Genomic DNA, 18,321 nt, shown 5'->3' with positions numbered 1-18,321 from the left:
CAAAAATATCTGTGAGATAAATTAGTATCTTAAACGCTCCTGTGGCACAGATCAATGAGAGCTCTAGTTGGCTGCAACTTAGAAGCCTCAATACTTAGAAAATTTATTTCAAATTATGTGGTAAGATTTACTTGTTTACATTTTCTTTAAAAGATCTTTTTCTGTGGACCATTTCTAAAGTCTTTATTGAGTTTGTTACAACACTGCTTCCGTTTTTTTATGTTTTGGTTTTTTTGGCCCCGAGGCACATGGGATCCTAGTTCCCAGACCAGGGATCCAACCCGCATCCCCTGCATTGGAAGGCAAATTCTCAACCACTGGACCGCCAGGGAAGTCCCTACCTGTTTACATTTTAAAAAATACTTGTCTAGTAAAGATTTAAATTGATTTTCAAATTCACGGGTTATCAAAATGCCTTTTACGTCTTTTCTTTCCTGCTCTGCCTTTTAGTCATTTTTCTGCCTATTGGCACTTCTATCAGATGGTGAACAGAAACGAGGGAGTCACTCAACTGCAGATCAGTTAATTTTCCAAGTTTTTATTAGTGCCAGTAAAGACCAGTAAAGAGGTGGATGCTACTGGGCAAAGGCTCTGTCCATTGTTTCTCTGCCTTCAGTTTCTATAGAGATTGAGAGCTGCCAGCTTTAATATCTGGCCAAGAGAAGATTATAAATTGTGGATGACAAATTAAAAGTTTAGGCATAGGCTTGGGGAAAGGAAAAAGTAAAAGAATATAATTTCAGCAAAATACTACCTACTCCATTCTTCGCTTTTATAGATAAAAAGGGTGCTTCAAGGTAGCGCTCCACCAAGTTCAAGCCACAGGTCCTATGCAGACTGCTCATCGAGTCTAAGAATGCTTCTCTTTTTGGTTAAACTGGGAACAATTTTCACTAGGCATCTCTGACAGCAGTGATTTATAGTGATGATAAAGGAGGCTGACTGCAATGCCCTCTGGTGGCCTAAAGGTTTCGCCATATCTGCAGCTGCATAAAACAAAAACAAAACAACAGCCATTTTCTATCAAATAGCTTACTTATAAATTAAAAAGTCAACAAAGATAAATTGTAAAAGTCTTCTTTGCTTTTCATAACGATCATAATCATAAAGCATTTTTACAGAGGCACTTGCCCAGTGTGACCTCATGTTCACGGTGATTCAGAAAATGATTAATAGCAAGTCCCTGCCCTCTAGAATTTGCCATCTAACAAAGGCACAGGAGCAAGGGTACAGACTTGGAACCAAGGTTCAAAGGGGAGAACTGTGGAAAGTACACAGGCTTTAGAACCTTTGTAGAAGGATTAAATAAGATAATTTATGTAAAGCATCTAGTATGGCAACTGGCGCATGGTAGGTGCTCAATAAATTATTATGTTTTAGCATGTGATATTCAATGATCCAAGCCATCTGCTGGAAGAAATCTAATTTTCAGCAAATCTAAACTCCTATTATGATTACTTTTGATATATCTCATTTAACTGTGAATTTCATAGGACTGTTATGAGAATAAAATGAAAAAGCATGTAAAGCTCAGCCCCTGGCACACAACTCTTCTTCCCTTTCACACTCAGAATGGAATTCTCCTGCAGCTTGCCAAAGTAGAGGTGAGGAGAGAAAGAAAGTGTTTCCAAAGTGACAAGGAACATAAAGGAATAGATAGGATGAAGTTTTAATTTAATAACATAATTCACAGGAGGCATACCTTTTGACCTGGTAACTGGATATTCCTGGAAATTTTTCTTAAAGAAGTAATCAGAAAATATAAAAGGAATCATATATTAGGGATTTTATCACATTATTTATAATAGCAAAAAATTGGAAACCACCTAGAAGTCCATCAGTAGGAGTCTAACTAAATAATGATACATTCATACAATTAAATTCTATGTAACAAATTATGACATAGATATTTACTGACAGCAAATTATATTTGAGATGAAAAAGTTACAAAATTAGGCATAGTTTGATCTCATTTAAAAAACCCTATCTATAAATATATGTGTGAATGTATATATTTAAACAAGTCTGAAGATAGATATAGTTAAATATTAGCAGTGATTTCTAGGCAGTAAGAATATAGGAAGATATATAAACATATATATACAGGAATATATCCTTACTCTCTTCATTCTTCTTTTCTGTATTTTCTGAAAAATTTTTAATGACTGTATATTATTGTTGTTAAAAAAAACCTAAAACAGCTAAAAGAAAAACTTTAAACCAAAATGAAAACAGAGATACTTCCAAGCAGTACAAGACAGTGAAAGATTATTGGATAGAATATCAGGAGGTCTGAATTCACGTTTTTGACTCCCAATCCTTTGCTATGTGACCTGAGCCAGATCTGCGTCTCCATTTCCCCATCTATACAGTATAAAAGTAATTAAAGTAATTCTTACAATAGAGAGAATAAAGTGAGAATGAGCGCATTAAGAAAAAAATCTGTAAATGCCACATCTATAAACCAGTTGTAAATTAAAAGAGAAATAGAAAGGACTTTCTCAATTTTAAAATTCCCCTTCCCTTAAGTCTTCACTGCTTTTATAATTTTTAATACACGAACAAATGCACAATAAAGTACTTAGGGTTTTATCCTCAACTAGGCTCAGAACTATTTTCTAAGTAAACGTGTCCATATTGATCCAGATAAAGTGCAGCTCCAGACCTTGACAGTCACAGCAATGCACGATACCCTAAACTACTCTTGCTGGCCCTTCTTCATAGAGGTGGAACAAAATGATTCATGTTATGTCTAATTTTCAAAGTATGTTTAAAATTAGCTTTTAAATTCATGGACTACAGGGAATGTATCTTCTTTCTTTAGACCCAAATCTAACCATAGATAAAACTGTTAAGCAGGATAAGGGTCCTGATTGCCTCTTCTTCCTTGTTGCAGGTTCTCAGTAGCCACCACCATTCCAACATGTGTTCAACTCAGAGATCTAGGTTGGGAAGCTTCTGTGTCCAATTCAAACCAATGTACAAATAATAAAGCATCATCCTCGTTCTACTTTGCAAAACTACTTATTTCCTCTGTCAGGAAGGTTCTCTAACTTCCCTGGTGGTCCAACGGCTAAGATTCTGTGCTCCCAATGTAGGGGGCCCGTATTCAATCCCTGGTCAGGGAACTAGATCTCACATGCTACAACTAAGAGTTTGTATGCACAACTAAAGACCCCGTGCAGCCAAATTAAATTAAAAAAAAAAAGAAAAAGAAGGTCCTCTACCCATTACTTGGTGTGCTCTTTTTTAAATAAATTTATTTATTTATGGCTGCATTGGGTCTTTGTTGCTGTGCGCGGGCTTTCTCTAGTTGTGGTGAGCGGGGCCTACTCTTCGTTGCTGTGCATGGGCTTCTCATTGCAGTGGCTTCTCTTGTTGCCAAGCATGGGCTCTAGGCATGTGGGCTTCAGTAATTGTGACAGACAGGCTCAGTAGTCGTGGCGCACGGGCTTAGTTGCTCCGTGGCATGTGGGATTTTCCCAGACCAGGGCTCGAACCTGTGTCCCCTGCTTTGGCAGGCAGATTCTTAACCACTGCACCACCAGGGAAGTCCTACTTGGTGTGTTCTTAATTCAATTGTTGCCTTCTGATTACACAGACCAAGACAGAGGTGGGCCCAGCCACTCCATGCTCCCAAAGCAACTCCTGAAGATTTACATTACTTTTTTTTTTTTTTTTTTGCAATGCCGCGTGTCTTGTGGGATTTTAGTTCCCCAACCAGGGATTGAACCCAGGCCCTTGGCAATGAAAGCGCAGTCCTAATCACTGGACTACCAAGGAGTTCCCTCCATTACATTTCTTATGAGGACTCATTAGTGGTAGAATTCCAAGTTGTTTTTTGTCTGACCCCCATGTAGAACAATGAGCTACATAAGGGCAGAGACTAAGTGTTATTCATCTGGGTAATCCCAGCAAACTGCCATAGTGCTTGGATATGGGAGGTAATCAAAAACGATTTCTTGAATAAATGAATAGAATGTTATTCCTAGAATAGGAATTTGCAATTTAATAAGGTCCTACATACCACACCCACATAGGGGAATCACCTACTTGGCTGGCCATCTACTCTGTCAATAGGTTCTACAGAAGCTAAAGCAAAACAAGAATGAAGTACACATGGAAGAATTAGATAAGTGATACCACTACAGTTAGATAATTTTGGTGACTACAATTAAATCAAAGAAATAATGGATCTTTAAAGCTTAAAAAAGCCAAATGACTAGCAAAATAAAGTATACTTCAAAAAAGTGTGAACTAATTAAGGAAAAGAAATATGAAAAACTGATAATCAATGACCGAGAAAATGCCAAAGGACAAGGATTCTAAAATATGTAAACTCATAATTAACAGATGCACTTGATTGGAGAAGGGTCGGCACTATCTTTAGCCAAAAACACTCATGTGACAACTGAGTGCCTACCCTGAGTGACACTCTACTTGAAAGTCTCGTTTCCTGCGCTGGAAGAAGTTGGTATCTAGGGGAAGACAGAGATACTGCGATTCAAAACTCAATGGAGTAGGTCAATGATAGACATATGTACAAAATAGTAAAGAAGTACAAAAGTCTTTGGAGGTGGGTGAGTAGGAGGAAGCAAAGTTCCAGAAAGGCTTCCAGGAAGAGCTGATGCCTGATATGGGCAGTTCACCAAGAATAGTAGGAAGAGATTCCTGAAACTATAAACACAGGCACTGAAGCAAGAAACAGCACGGATTTATGGAGCCACCCTTGGATACAAAGGCCACAGGCTTTCCTTGAGACTTGTAGCATCATACTGGGGTTCAGACAGTTCATTACAGAAAGAATTACATATCTTCAATCATATGCCCCTCTAGGTTGTAAAAGGGAACCATACCCTGGCTTAGAAGTCTTACTTTAAAGATATCTGAGGGATGTAGTGTGGCAATGTAGAAAGTCCTGGAGTCAGCCTAAATTTTAAATCCTGACCCTCAATCGTTGAGTGACCATAGATAAGTTACTCTTGAAGCCTTAACTAGTTTATCTGTTAGTGGGAATGAACCTCATATATTTAGAGTTGTTACAAAGATATCAAGACGTATGTAAGTTAATTGTGCCTGGCATTTACCAGGCACTAATGCATGGAAGTTCCATTACCCATTTTCATGGTTAGTTCCAAACCGAGTTTTCCTTCCCTTTCCCCAGATTGGACCTCATTGGCTGGGTTCCGCAGTTCACTGCCCAGTCTATGAACATTTTTTGAGCATGTCTCCTTGAGTGTTGTGCTAGGCACTGGTGCCTTGCCCCTCCCTCCCCATGAACCTTCTATCCATCTCCTAATCTCTCCTTCACTCTGTCTTTACATAGTAATTTTCTTTCTTTTCTTCTCTCACCTAGCCCATGGGTGAGTTATTTTCTTGTCTATGTCCCAGTGAACATAGTTGTCAGGGGCTACCAGTATGTCCCATAAACATCAGCACTAACCCAAGGCCCTTTCATTTCTATAGTGGTAAAAACCCTGTGGGGGTCACATTAATTACATTCACTGCATATATAAATATCTGCAAGTGAATCTTCATATATATTTGGTATTCTGGTGACAGTCAACACTGTCAGGTAAGTAATTTACCTGCCCAGAGGGAGGGCTCTCCAGAGATGTGTGGCATTTGGACCCATGAAGTCACAATTCTTTAGCTTTTCCAGAGAGCCAAGATGAGACGCTAGCTCAGCCAGTGACTTTCTGCTACTGAACCAGTTCGTATTTTACTGATGAACTGATAAATGTTTGGGGGCCTTAATCTGAATACTGGATAAAACATTAACTTATTGGATTTGGCTTCACTTTTGAGGAGGTACAAAAAAGCCTCCCAGAAAAGAAATGTTCACAATTAAAACAAGTGGAAAGAGGAAACACTGCCCCAAAGTAAAACCTAGAAGGTTCTCTTGGTTCAAACAGCATTTATCTGATGGATGTTTTAGTGATAGATGTTTACTAGACTTACTGTGGTGATCATTTTGCAATATATATGTACATCAAATCACTATGTTGTACATCTGAAACTAATAAAATGTTGTATGTTAACTACATCTGAATAGAAAACCCCGGCATTTACTAAGCACATTTATATGTCATGTACTCTGCCAGATGCATATATATATATATGTATATCTACATCCTCATCTATATATATATGTATATATATATATATGCCAGATGCACATATATGTATATCTACATCCTATATATATATATATATATATACATCCTGTTCTAAAGATTAAAGAAGGATTAAAGAAAAATTTTTTTAAATATATATAACAGTCTTGTGCGGTAATCATTTCTACTAGACAAATAAACACATAAAGACTAAGAAAGGTGAGGAAATGACTTGTCTGCGGCCACAATGCTTTTAAGTGATAGAATGAAAATCTGAACACAGATCTGGCTCAAAATCCAGTGTGCTTTCCACTGAACCACGGTTGCATCTATTCAAACAGTCATATCCCTCCTCAACAATAATAATATCATAATAGTCATCACTAACATTTATCTAGCTTTTCTCACGTGGCAAGCCCTGTGCTAAGAAATTTATGTATATGATCTCATTTAATCCTCACAATCACCCTATGAGGTAGATTTATCAAGATCTCCACTTCACAGTTGAGAACACTGAGTTTTATAGCAGTTCAGCAATTGCTTTGTTCCCACAGCCGGTAAAGAGCAGGATCAGAGTAGAACCTAGGTCTAATTCCAGAACCTATCCTCGTAATCATTACACTAGACTGCAGGAAACTCGACTTTAGTCCTGACTCCAACCAGGCAAGTCATTTGATAGTTCTGTCTCAATTTCCTTGTTAATTAAACGGGGATACCGTTACTCGTCCTTACCTATTTCACAGAGATATTGGGGTTATAAAATGAGAAAGTGTACAAGCTTTAAGAAGGGAAATTGCTATATAAATCTAGGCTTGTCACAAGTTTCACTCAGATCTTCCCTCTCCCACGATCATAAAGGGAATTAGCTGACATCATTAGCTCTCAAACATCCTCTGAAGTGGGTAGTGAGTATTATTATCTCCACTTATCAAAAAGCTGAAGCACAAGGAAATGACGTAACTTGCTAGTCAGTGACAGAGCTGGGAATAAAACCCAAGATTCTAACTCCCACTGCTTTTGTTCTTATGGTAAATCCTATTTCCCCATTTCAAACTTAATTGTAAAATAGACAAGGGTGGAAATATTAGTGTCCACTTAAAAACACAGATTAAGTTTTTGACTGAGGTGACACTAACATAATCCCTAAGGTTCTTAATCCTCACATTCTAAAGAAACTTCATAAAGAATCAAAAAGAAAAAATTTTCCATTCCCTTAGTATAGACTTCAGCTCCTTAGTTTTCTCAAGTAACTTATTAATAATCAAAGATTACAAAACCGGGTGACTCATTACCTAGTTTCAACTATGCAGTGAGTCTGTAAGCTTCCAAAGGGAATATAAACCACATTATGAAATTGTTCCTTCATAAAATCAAAAAAGAAAGAAGCATCAAATACATTCTCACATCATAAACATCTAATATAACTATATAACCTGACTTGGAAATTATTTTAACATACCAACAATACACGATACCCTGAGCTCAAAATTCAAGTTCCAAAGTGAACATCAAAATTAAAATAGTAACAAAAGTACACATGGTACCTTTATGATCATTCTTCTCCCATGCTCCCCACCCAAGCCTTGCCACCAACACAACACATACCTTAATATAAAATAAAAAGTAGTAATGAGGCCAGTTCTGTCTTCAGTTCTCTAGCTTAAATAAGCAAGTGCTCAGGCTAGTTCCCAGATTATCAGTTCCTCTTAGTTCTTGTTTTCTAGAACAACACAATGATCTTTCAATTATTAATAGTTTAATAATCACATATTTTGAAATTACCACAGGGACCAGAGGAGAAATAAGAGAAAGAAATTTCCACTCTCAAAATTGAATTTAAATACTGGAGTCCACAGACACTTGATTATTACTCTCTCTGACTCTGAATGAATTAGACTTGATTATTACTCTCTCTGACTCTGAATGAATTAGACTTACAAATGAAAAACCTGTCATTGTGTTATAGGGACAAAAACTAAGTCAAAAACGAAGTCAAACTAAGTAGAACTAAGCTGTTGTTCTACTAATGTCAAGGGAGTTTGCTTCTTGAATGCCTTGAGATGTCTAAATTCATTGCTGGCCACATAACAAAAGTCCTACAAACCTGAACATGTGCTACGAAGTGAAAGTAAATGATGACATAGGACTCCCAGTTTTTTCAGAGGTTGCTCTAATACATTAGTCTATCTTTCCTTTGAGAACAATCTTTGTCTTGGTTTCTTCCATAATTGAAACCAACTGTATCTTCTGCAGGGTCAAGAGCTCTAAGGTCTCTTGAACTTTGATGTGAGTACAAATTGCCTAGATATCTTAATAAAATGCGGAATATGATTCAGAAGATCTGGGACTGCATGTCCAATAAGCTCCCAGGTGATGTCGATGCTATTGCTTGAGGCACCACTCTTTGAGTAGCAGGACTCTAAGGAATGTTTCCAAATAGAAATAACCTCAATCAAGTTTCTTCTCAAAATATACAGTCTCTACCAAGAGTTTATAAAAGAAGATAATATTCCAGAGCCTAAACAAGGTATCTGCTCCCTCTTCTGTGATTTTTACCAGCTGCTTGTAAACTCAATGTAATACTATAAAGGGCAACTTTTAAGAATGACTTTTGTGCCGACAATTTATTGGAGCCTATATGGATGAACATAAAACCTCAAGTTTTGTAGTGAAAAGGTTGATTCAAAATAAATATTTTAAAATTATGTCAAATACTAAATAAGTGATATTTACAAATAGTTTATAAGAGAATCATTTGGAATTAATAATTTTCATTTCCCCCACAAAATAAATAGCTCACACACTAAAGAAGATACCTTTCCTTAAGCAGGAGGAAAAAAATGCCAAGAAAAATAAAGTCATGCTTATGGCATAGTCATAACATTTTTAGTGAAGAAAATACCAAGATGAAGACATACAAAAGTATATGAGGAAAATTACATGGCAGCAAATTTGCCCTAGGACCTGGGGGAGGGTTCAAGGGAAAGGGACCATCCGGCAAATTTAAAAAAAGACTCTACTTGGAAAAGATTATACATGAGAGCAAGAGTCCATTCCCCTCAAAAAAACCAATAAACCCCCATAAACTTTCATTTTTAGGTTTTCAATAATGTTTTCTTTTCATATGACCATTGGCCCAACCTCCCCCACAAAATTCAACCAACCATCATAAAACTAAGTTGGTTAACAGGTCAAGCTGGCTATACTCCATGTGTAAACTTAGATGCATTCCAAGCCAATGAGGGTAAAATTCTCAGTGGAAGGAGCAAGTAAAAGGGGAACCGCTTCTCTTCACAGAGAAGGATCCCCTGTCTTGAGCATCTCTGAGTGCCTGGCAGTGGAAGGTGCCTCAGCGCTTGAGTGCGCTCTTCAGCCCCATGACTGTGAAGGTAGCAGCCGTCAGTTTCTCATAAACGAGGAACATGAGAGCAGCAGTGAGGGCTGTCTGCAGCAGTTTGGCTTCAAGGCCTTTGTAGAGTCCCATTATTCCAAAACGCCTAAAAGGAAAGAGGTGAGAAAAAACAAAAGGTTTTCAAAGAAACAATACTATTTTGCAAAGGTTTATTCTTAGGATCAAAAGAAGCTATGGAAGTTTTAGATATAACGGACTTCTGTTGTTTAAGTACTTATCTTTAAACGTATTTGGGGATTGATGAAAGTTTAGTATTTCCTCACAGCCACCATTAATTAGTGGAATGCTGACAGTATCCCACAGATAGGGTACAGATCCTAAAATCCTAAAACCATTTTTATGCCAAAATCTGGGATCTAACAAAGAACTTTTAGATCTTGACTTTAACACTCTCCCAACTCAGTTATTTCAACCTAACAGTCCCTAAGTGGTGGCAAAGCTGCCAACTGGTTTAGATCATTGTAGCCGCAACAAAACGAGAGAAAGTGACAGAAATGAAAAGCTCTCCAATTCTGAGTCTTCCCATACATTTGATCTTCTTTTTTAAAAAATTAATTAATTAATTAATTTATTTTTGGCTGCATTGGTTCTTCATTGCTGTGCACGGGCTTTCTCTTTGCAGCAAGTGGGGGCTACTCTTCGTTGCGGTGCGCGGGCTTCTCACTGTGGTGGCTTCTCTTGTTGCGGAGTACGGGCTCTAGGCGCGCAGGCTTCAGTAGTTGTGGCACGTGGGCTCAGTAGTTGTGGCTTGTGGGCTCTAGAGCGCAGGCTCAGCAGTTGTGGTGCCTGGGCTTAGCTGCTCTGCAGCACGTGGAATCTTCCCGGACCAGGGCTCAGACCCGTGTCCCCTGCATTGGCAGGCGGATTCTTAACCACTGAGCCACCAGGGAAGTCCACATTTGATCTTCTAACCAAGTGGTTCTCACATCTAGCATACATCAAAATCACTGGAAAAGCTTGGTGAACCACAGATTGCTGGGTCCCCTCCACAGTTTCCTATTCATTAAGTCTGGGATGGGACTCAAGAATTTGCATTTCTAACAAGCTCCCAGGTGATGAGGATGATGAAGCCAGCCTGGACACCACTAGGACTGAGCCCTTCCTTAACCTGTGGGATCTAATGCTATCCCCGGGTACGCAGCATCAGAACGGAGTTAAATCACGGGATGCCCGGCTGGTATCACACAGAACTGCCTGGCGCGGGGAACCCCCCACGCAACGTCTGGTGACTGGAGGTGCCAGAAGTGAAGTGCTCTGTGTCAGTAGTAAAGGATCGATTTTCTTCACATCCACTCACATTAGAATCACCAGGGTCTGTTTAGAAATGAAGATTGCCAGGCCCCACTCCAGAGGGGCGGCATGAATCTGTATTTTAATAAGCACTTCAGGTGTTCTTAATCAATCAAAAGTTTGGAGAGACCTGGCATGGTATACTGCACTGTCCGATATGGTAGCTACTAGCCACACGTGGTCATTTAAATTTAAATAAAATTTAAAATTCAGTTTCTCAATTGTACTGGCAGTATTTCAAGTGCTTAACAGACACACGTGGTTGGTGGCAACCCTACTGGACAGAACAGGTATTTCCATCATTGTAGAACGTTCTAGTGGATGAACACTCATTCAATGGTCCCTGAGTGCTTACTGAGCGTATGAGTTTGAACATCTGGCTCTGCCTGCATCTGTCTGGTGTTGGGCAAGTCATTTTCTCTAAACCTGCTTCCTGATCTGCAAAAATGGGAATATAGTCACCCTTCCACACGCACAAGGCTGAGTGAGAACCAAGCAAGATGAAAGATGTAAAAACACACTGGATTTCAAAACTATATAAAGATTTCCTGTTGACACTACCTTCTTAATTTTCTTAACTACATCTTTCTTAACTCTCACAATGCTGGCAGAAATGGAAATGGGTATCATCTTTTTGGGTAACATGGCAATACCTATCAAAATTTTGTATGTTTAAACTTCTTAAGTAATTCCACTTCAAGGAATTTTCTCTACAATTATAATAACTGAGGTATACAAAGCTAAATTTATGGACTATTCATTTGTCAATGTTTGTAAAGGCAAAAACCTGGAAACAAACTAAATATTTATCATAAGTGTATTGGTCAATAAATTATGGCATATTATATAACAAAAAATGCAGTCATTTAAAAAAACTAGATAAATGTACAGATATTGATGTGAAGGATTGTTTGTAACGTTTTTACAAAAAGGCAAGGTACAAAACAGTATTACCATATGATTCCATTTGTATAAAAATGAATACCCAAAATATATGTTTTATACAGTATTCTGGAAATACATGCACTTTTTGTTAACAGTGACTAGCTCTTGGTAAAGAGACAGGAGAGAAAACACAGTAGGTGTGCATGTATTTATAGCTTTATTGAAGTTTAAATGACTTCAATTTGATGAGTTTTGACTGATGGGTACACCCATGAAACAATCACCACATTCAAGGTAGTGAACATATCCATGACCTGGAAAAGTATCCTCACGTCCCTTTGCAATCACTCTCCTTCCACCTACTCTGGCCCTAAGCAACCACTAATATGTTTTCTGTCACTGTAGATTACTTGCATTTTCTAAGTTTTATATAAGTGGAATCATACAGTATAAAATCGTTTTCATACTGACCTCTTTTACTCAGAAAAATTATTTTGAGATCCATCCACATTTTTGCATGTATCAGTAATTATTTCTTTTTCCTTTCTGAATAGTATTCCACTGTATAAGTATACCACAACTTGTATCTACTCATCTGATGATGGACATTTGGGGTGTTTCCAGTTTTTGACTCTTACAAATAAAGCCGTTATTAACATTTATGCGCAGGTCTTTGTATAGACGCATTTCGTTTGTCTTGGGTAAATACCTTGAAGGGGAATGGCTGGGTCTATGGTAGGTGTATGTTTAGCTTTATAAGAAAATGCCAAATTGTGTTCCAAAGTGGTTGTGCCATTCTAAATTCCCACCAGCATAGGAAAGTTCTGGTCGCTTCACATTCTTGCCAACACTTGGTATGGTCAGCATTTATTTTTTACTTTATACCAATTCTTTATCTTTGATTTTATTTTTTATCCCAAGTATATTCTATCTTTATAATAAGTTTATTTTAAAATATCTTACATCTAGAAACAGTAATAAAGTTACAGCAGCTTTTGCTTCAACGGTGCTGATCTATTTGACTTCCCTAGGGGTCAGTTTCTTTAAACGAAACGGGGAAATGACGACAGTACCTGCCTCATAGGGCTGTTGTTAGGATTAAGTGCGATTACCCAGGTAAAGCGTCTGGCTTAGTGTCTGCCACATAGCAAACACTCAACAGTGTTAGCTTGTCTCATCACCATTATCACTGTTGTCATCGTTATGATGATAATTGTTGTAACTCTTCCTACTCTTCCCTCCCTTTCCCGCTATGACTGCTGCTCTCTAATAGCTGCTTATTTCTATTTATGAGAGGTCATAGGATATGTCATCGATGGAGGACTACTCAGCAGAGTGGTTTCTATATTAGATTATAGCAGGGCTCTCTCTCTTTTTTAAAATTATATGTTTCAGGTATACAGCATTATAATTTGACATCTGTATACACTACACAGTGATCACCAACACAAGTCCAGTAACCAACCATTACTGTACAGCTGACTCCTTTCAACCATTTTGTCCACCCTTGAATCCTCTTCCTCTCTGGTAACCGCTAGTCTGTTCTGTGCATCAATGAGTTTGTTTGTTTGTTTTTAGATTCCACATATGAGTGAAATCACATGTTTGTCTTTCTCTGCCTGACTTACTTCATAATACCTTCAAGGTCCATCCATGTTGTCGCAAATGGCAGGATTTCATAGGAGGATTCCCTCTCTAAAGGAGTACTGAATCTTTGTAACTAACAAAGAATAAGGACCTAAACTCTTCCATAATTTCCCAAAATGCTGTCATATCTCACTTAGCCCCTAAAGTCAGAAATGTCTGAGCACAGCAGGCAAGGGAGAGGTTTCTAGGCTGCCACTGCCAAGGCAGAAGTGCAAGGTAAGCAAATCCAACCACTTCTTGGCAGAGAGTTCTGTTAAAAGAGAGGACAGAGGGCTTCCCTGGTGGTGCAGTGGTTAAGAATCCGCCTGCTGGTGCAGGGGACACGGGTTTGAGCCCTGGTCCGGGAAGATCCCACATGCCGCGGAGCAACTAAGCTTGTGCTCCACAACTACTGAGCCTGCGCTCTAGAGCCCGTGAGCCACAATTACTGAGCCCGCATGCCACAACTACTGAAGCCCACACGCCTAGAGCCCGTGCTCCGCAACGAGAGAAGCCACCGCAATGAGAAGCCTGTGCACCGTAACCAAGAGTAGCCCCTGCTCACAACTAGAGAAAGCCCGCACGCAGCAAAGAAGACCCAACGCAGACAAAAATAAATAAATAAAATAAATTAAAAAAAAAAAAGAGGACAGAACGTGAACTATCTACAAAGCTCACCTTACTCGTTGGTGAAGAAGATAGAGAATGTTCCGAAGACTCCCCAGTGTTCTGTTTTCTGGGTTCAGTCTGTGATGTCCAAACTGGGGAAGAAGAAAAAAAGGTAAATAATTACTGCTTGCTACCGCTTTCTTTATCTCAATTTCAGCTTTCTTTATCTCAGTTTCCGCTTGCAGAGGAAATTATGTTGGAGTAACATGTTACAGCATATGGTAATAAAAATATCCATCAGTATTTAGATTTAATTAATCCTCTTATTTCAATGAAGTAAGTGAAAATGAGAAATATTTTTTCAATGAAGCAAGCATGAGAATTTTTATTTTACAAAGAGTCATGGGGAAAATTCTACCTCAAAAGAAAAAGCCATGCCCACGATGAAGATTTAGATATTGATGGTATGGCTTCCAATCCTTTAAGAAGTTATGATAAACACTAATTAATTAGAATCTCTGCAATTTGAGCTCTTCACATTATATGTTTCTATTATAAAAGTGTCAAAATACATTCATTTGACTGCTACTGAATTTCTTTATATTAAGTACCAATTTTAAAATAGTACATTAGTAAAAATACTTTTAACAGAAGGGAATAATCTTTTTGAACTGAAATACTTTCACTTCCACCTTCATTTTACCCATCAGTAAGTCCTTTGAATTTTTTCTCCCAAACAGACCTTGAATCTCTCCTCCCCACTGCTACCACCATAGTCCAGGCCACGCTCACAACTTACCTGTGTGACCGAAATAGCCTCCTATCCTGACAACCTCCTTTTCTCTTAGCCTTCTGACCAATTCACCACTGAACAGTCACAGTAATCTTCTCGAATTGCAAACCAGATCACATTACTCTCCAGTCTAAAGCCTTGCAAAGGTTTCCCACTGCAGAGAGAATAAAATCTCGTCCTTACCTATAGGCTCCCTGCTCCTTTTCTAATCTCCTCCTGAGCCACCTCCAGCCACAATGGCCTCCTTTCAGTTCCTAGGATTCACCAAGCTCTCGGTACATCGTGTTCCCTCTACCTGGAATGCTCTTTCTTCTGCTTTTTGCACAGCTGGATCCTTACCTTCCTTTAAGTCTTAATTTACATATGGCTCCTCAGAGGAGCCCATCTCCAATCATGCCACCTGAGAAGACCCCCACCTTGCCCCTCTCCACTAAATCATAGAATGCTGTTCACTTCCTTTATAGTTCTTTCCTCAATCTGCAAAATATCAAATAATGGAAAAAATGCATGAGGAATGCTCCGGACTACTTTATTGCTTTATTAAATAACATTGCTTCAAGCAGGGAAACCAAGTATTTTAGAATGTTGTTTGACTAAATGCAGGGAGAACCCTGGCGCTCACCCTCAGAATTGACTGTACTGTCTGCAGAGGATAGGTGACCGTGGTGGCAATGGCTTTGGCTATTGCACCAATGATGAACACGTCCACAGAAGAAAGCTGGAAAGCAAAGGAAGAACAAACTGCATCAATCTAAACCGCAAGAAGGTGTCAGGGATTGTCTGCTGCTTTCAGAATCAGGGCTTACCTTCATTTGTTTCTTTAAAAGCTGCCGTTTTAAACCTTCATAGAACATGAATTGGATGGCAGGATTGAAGACCAACAGCAAGGAGGGAAATGTGCCATTCCATAAAGCCAGGATTCCTTCATCGCGAATGATCTGGTGAAAAGCATCTGAGCAAGAAATCAAGGACCTTTGATGACAATCCCCTAACTAGAGAAGACAATGTACCCAGAACACAATACTCATTCTATCAGTATTCTATCATACTGATTCTATCAAGATTTCCTTCTCACAACGACAAGTTAATCAGTTAACTACTTTTGAATAATCATCAGATACTGACCATCACCAAGTTATTGAGAGACCAATTTCACTCATAGGCAACCTTTCCTGACAAATCTGGGGTTAGCATGTCAAGTTTTCCTAAGTAATCATCACCACCACTGGGAACTCTGTACTACACAGAATTGTGAACTGATAGCCCACGTGTTTCACAACAAAGGTCAGTACAGAAAAAGATTAGAGGCGACTTCCCTGGTGGCACAGTGATTGGGAAGCTGCCTGCCAACGCAGGGGACATGGGTTCGAGCCCTAGTCCGGGAGGATCCCACATGCTGCGGCGCAACTAGGCCCGTGCACCACAGCTACTGAGCTACTGAGCCTGTGCTCAGTAGCCCGCGAGCCACAGCTACTGAGCCTGTGTGCCACAGCTCTTGAAGCCCTGCTCCGCAACAAGAGAAGCCACCACAATGAGAAGCCTGCGCACCAGAACAACGAGTAGCCCCCATTTGCTACAACCAGAGAAAGTCTGTGCGCAGCAACGAAGACCCAATGCAGCCAAAATAAATAAATGTATGAAAAAAAGATTAGGTAGTTCTCTGGAGTCCATTTTATAGGATTGTCTTATAAGAAAACCCCTGTTCTCATTACAAAGATGGAAGCATGGGAAAGGAGAAGCTGGCAATGTAATATTATTAAAAAGCAGAAGCTCAAGGATATCAGATGCTAATCTGGTATCCTTATCTAAAGAAAACACTAGGGAAAAAAAGTAGCAGATTGCTCTTCAGAAATATTCATTCCCTCCCACCTATGCTCCATGGGATATACTCCATGGTATATTTCTCTACCCCTTATCTTGGGGCTTGGCCATTGGTTGTGCTTTGGCCAAGAGGATGTTAGCAGACAAAATGCAAACAGGGGCTTGAAATATGCTTGTTATGATTGGGCATGTCCTCTTGTGCTTTTGCCATCACCAAGAGAAGAATATGCTCAGGTTGGTCCCACGAAAAGGAAGAGCGACACATGGAGCTGAGACTCCTAGGCTGGAGTCAGCCTAGATGAGTCAAATCCCTGTCAATCCAGAGACACATGAGCTAAACAAATACTTACTGTTGGGCACTGAGATTTGAGGTTGTAGCATTATCATGGTGATAAATTCCAGATACAAAGAGAAAAGAAGATCTTTACAAAGGAACTCACCCAAGAGACACTCACCAATAATACCATTGTAGTTGGTTGGTACAATGTCTTCATTCCTAAATTTTGCCCCTTGCAGCTTCAGTCTGGTGTTTACTACCCAGAGTGGAGTTGTTAGCAGCACATTCACCACTCCTTTAAAAAGAAAGGGGGAGAGACAAAGGGAAAGCAAAATGGAACCTTTTAAGCTTTGCCGTCTTATGTTAAAGCTACACACCAGTGTTTCAGTTATACGTCTGCCACTGACCTACTAGGAGACCAAAGGTAAGGTGTCCCTTTGTGCCAGGGTACAACACAAGCCACTACTGTTAGAAGCAATTCAGAAGCCTTGCTGATAGCAGAATGGCTGGCAGCAGTACTTCTCCACATGAAGAGAGTACTGAGTTTCCTCATTTGTATAATAGGAGGCAATCTGTTTGTCAATTTATATAACCACCAAAGTAGCAATTTTGATATAGTTTTAAGTACAATTTTTAAAAACAGCTTTAAGACTTGTTGATCACATGCTAAATAAGTCCATGACCATATCACATAAAACACACAATTTACAAGTCTCATGTAAGTAGCTCACAGGGTTTTAAGTGAGTATGGATCTAGTACAATAAATGAGAGAAAGTGTGACATTTGAAAGTGCTTCAACAGGGACTGGAGGCTCACAGAAGACTTCTTCATCACTTGGGGAATTAGGATAGGCAGGCAGCAAGCAGTAGTTATGAACCATTACAAAAACACCTGGAACAGTTTCACAAGCACCCTAACCCTTACAAGTTTGAGGATGGGGATCTTGGCTGCCCAAGGTGGCCTCAGAGTGGAACAATGCAACGAGCCAGGTGCTTCTTTTTTGAAAACACATGATCCCAATTTAATACCACCTTATTAAAATATTCCTCATCAGTCCTGAAATGATTAGAGAAAAATACCAGACAGACTTGTAACAAAGTGCCTGACACACAGTATATACTTTATAAATGTTTGTTAAATAAATACTTAACAAGTAAACTAATGAGCAAACTCAGCAAACAATGGTATATCAAGCTATCTGGCTCTAGCCATACTCTGAAGAACCAAGAGGCACAATTATAAGGAAGAGAAATCTTCTTTTACTAAAAGCCATTTAAATACAACAGGATTAAGAATGTTTTGATTTAAGGAATCTCACAACATACTATATATAGAAAACACCAAGGCTAAGCTTGGTGAAAACACCAGGAAATTCAAATTCTAAATTTTCATTAGCTGAATGCAGTTGCACAAGTAAGATATTTTGGGCTTCCCTGGTGGCGCAGTGGTTGAGAGTCCGCCTGCCGATGCAGGGGACACGGGTTCGTGCCC

General features: G+C 39.1%; 1 protein-coding gene across 4 annotated transcripts in view; it reads right to left on the bottom strand.

Annotated features, from left to right (window-relative positions):
- Window positions 1-517: 517 nt before the first annotated feature.
- SLC25A17 (solute carrier family 25 member 17) overlaps window positions 518-18,321 on the bottom strand; it is a 52,684-nt gene continuing 34,880 nt past the window's right edge. For 2 of the 4 annotated variants that reach the window (XM_024737486.1, XM_024737489.1), the window contains 7 exons: window positions 17,008-17,124; window positions 15,538-15,683; window positions 15,354-15,449; window positions 14,008-14,090; window positions 7,722-9,613; window positions 1,703-1,739; window positions 518-986 (listed from right to left, as the gene is read on the bottom strand). In XM_024737486.1, coding sequence (XP_024593254.1) covers window positions 9,466-9,613; window positions 14,008-14,090; window positions 15,354-15,449; window positions 15,538-15,683; window positions 17,008-17,124 — 590 coding nt within the window. In that variant the 3' untranslated portion in view covers window positions 518-986; window positions 1,703-1,739; window positions 7,722-9,465. Of the gene's footprint in view, window positions 987-1,702; window positions 1,740-7,721; window positions 9,614-14,007; window positions 14,091-15,353; window positions 15,450-15,537; window positions 15,684-17,007; window positions 17,125-18,321 lie in introns of those variants that run through there. The other 2 variants (XM_024737488.1, XM_024737490.1) reach the window with 2 other exon arrangements.

Source organism: Neophocaena asiaeorientalis, unplaced genomic scaffold (genome assembly GCF_003031525.2).
Source record: "Neophocaena asiaeorientalis asiaeorientalis breed wild unplaced genomic scaffold, Neophocaena_asiaeorientalis_V1.1 scaffold242, whole genome shotgun sequence".
Lineage (NCBI taxonomy): Eukaryota > Metazoa > Chordata > Mammalia > Artiodactyla > Phocoenidae > Neophocaena > Neophocaena asiaeorientalis.
The sequence above is the reverse complement of the archived record's forward strand: the minus strand, read 5'-3'. Positions and strand labels throughout refer to the sequence as shown.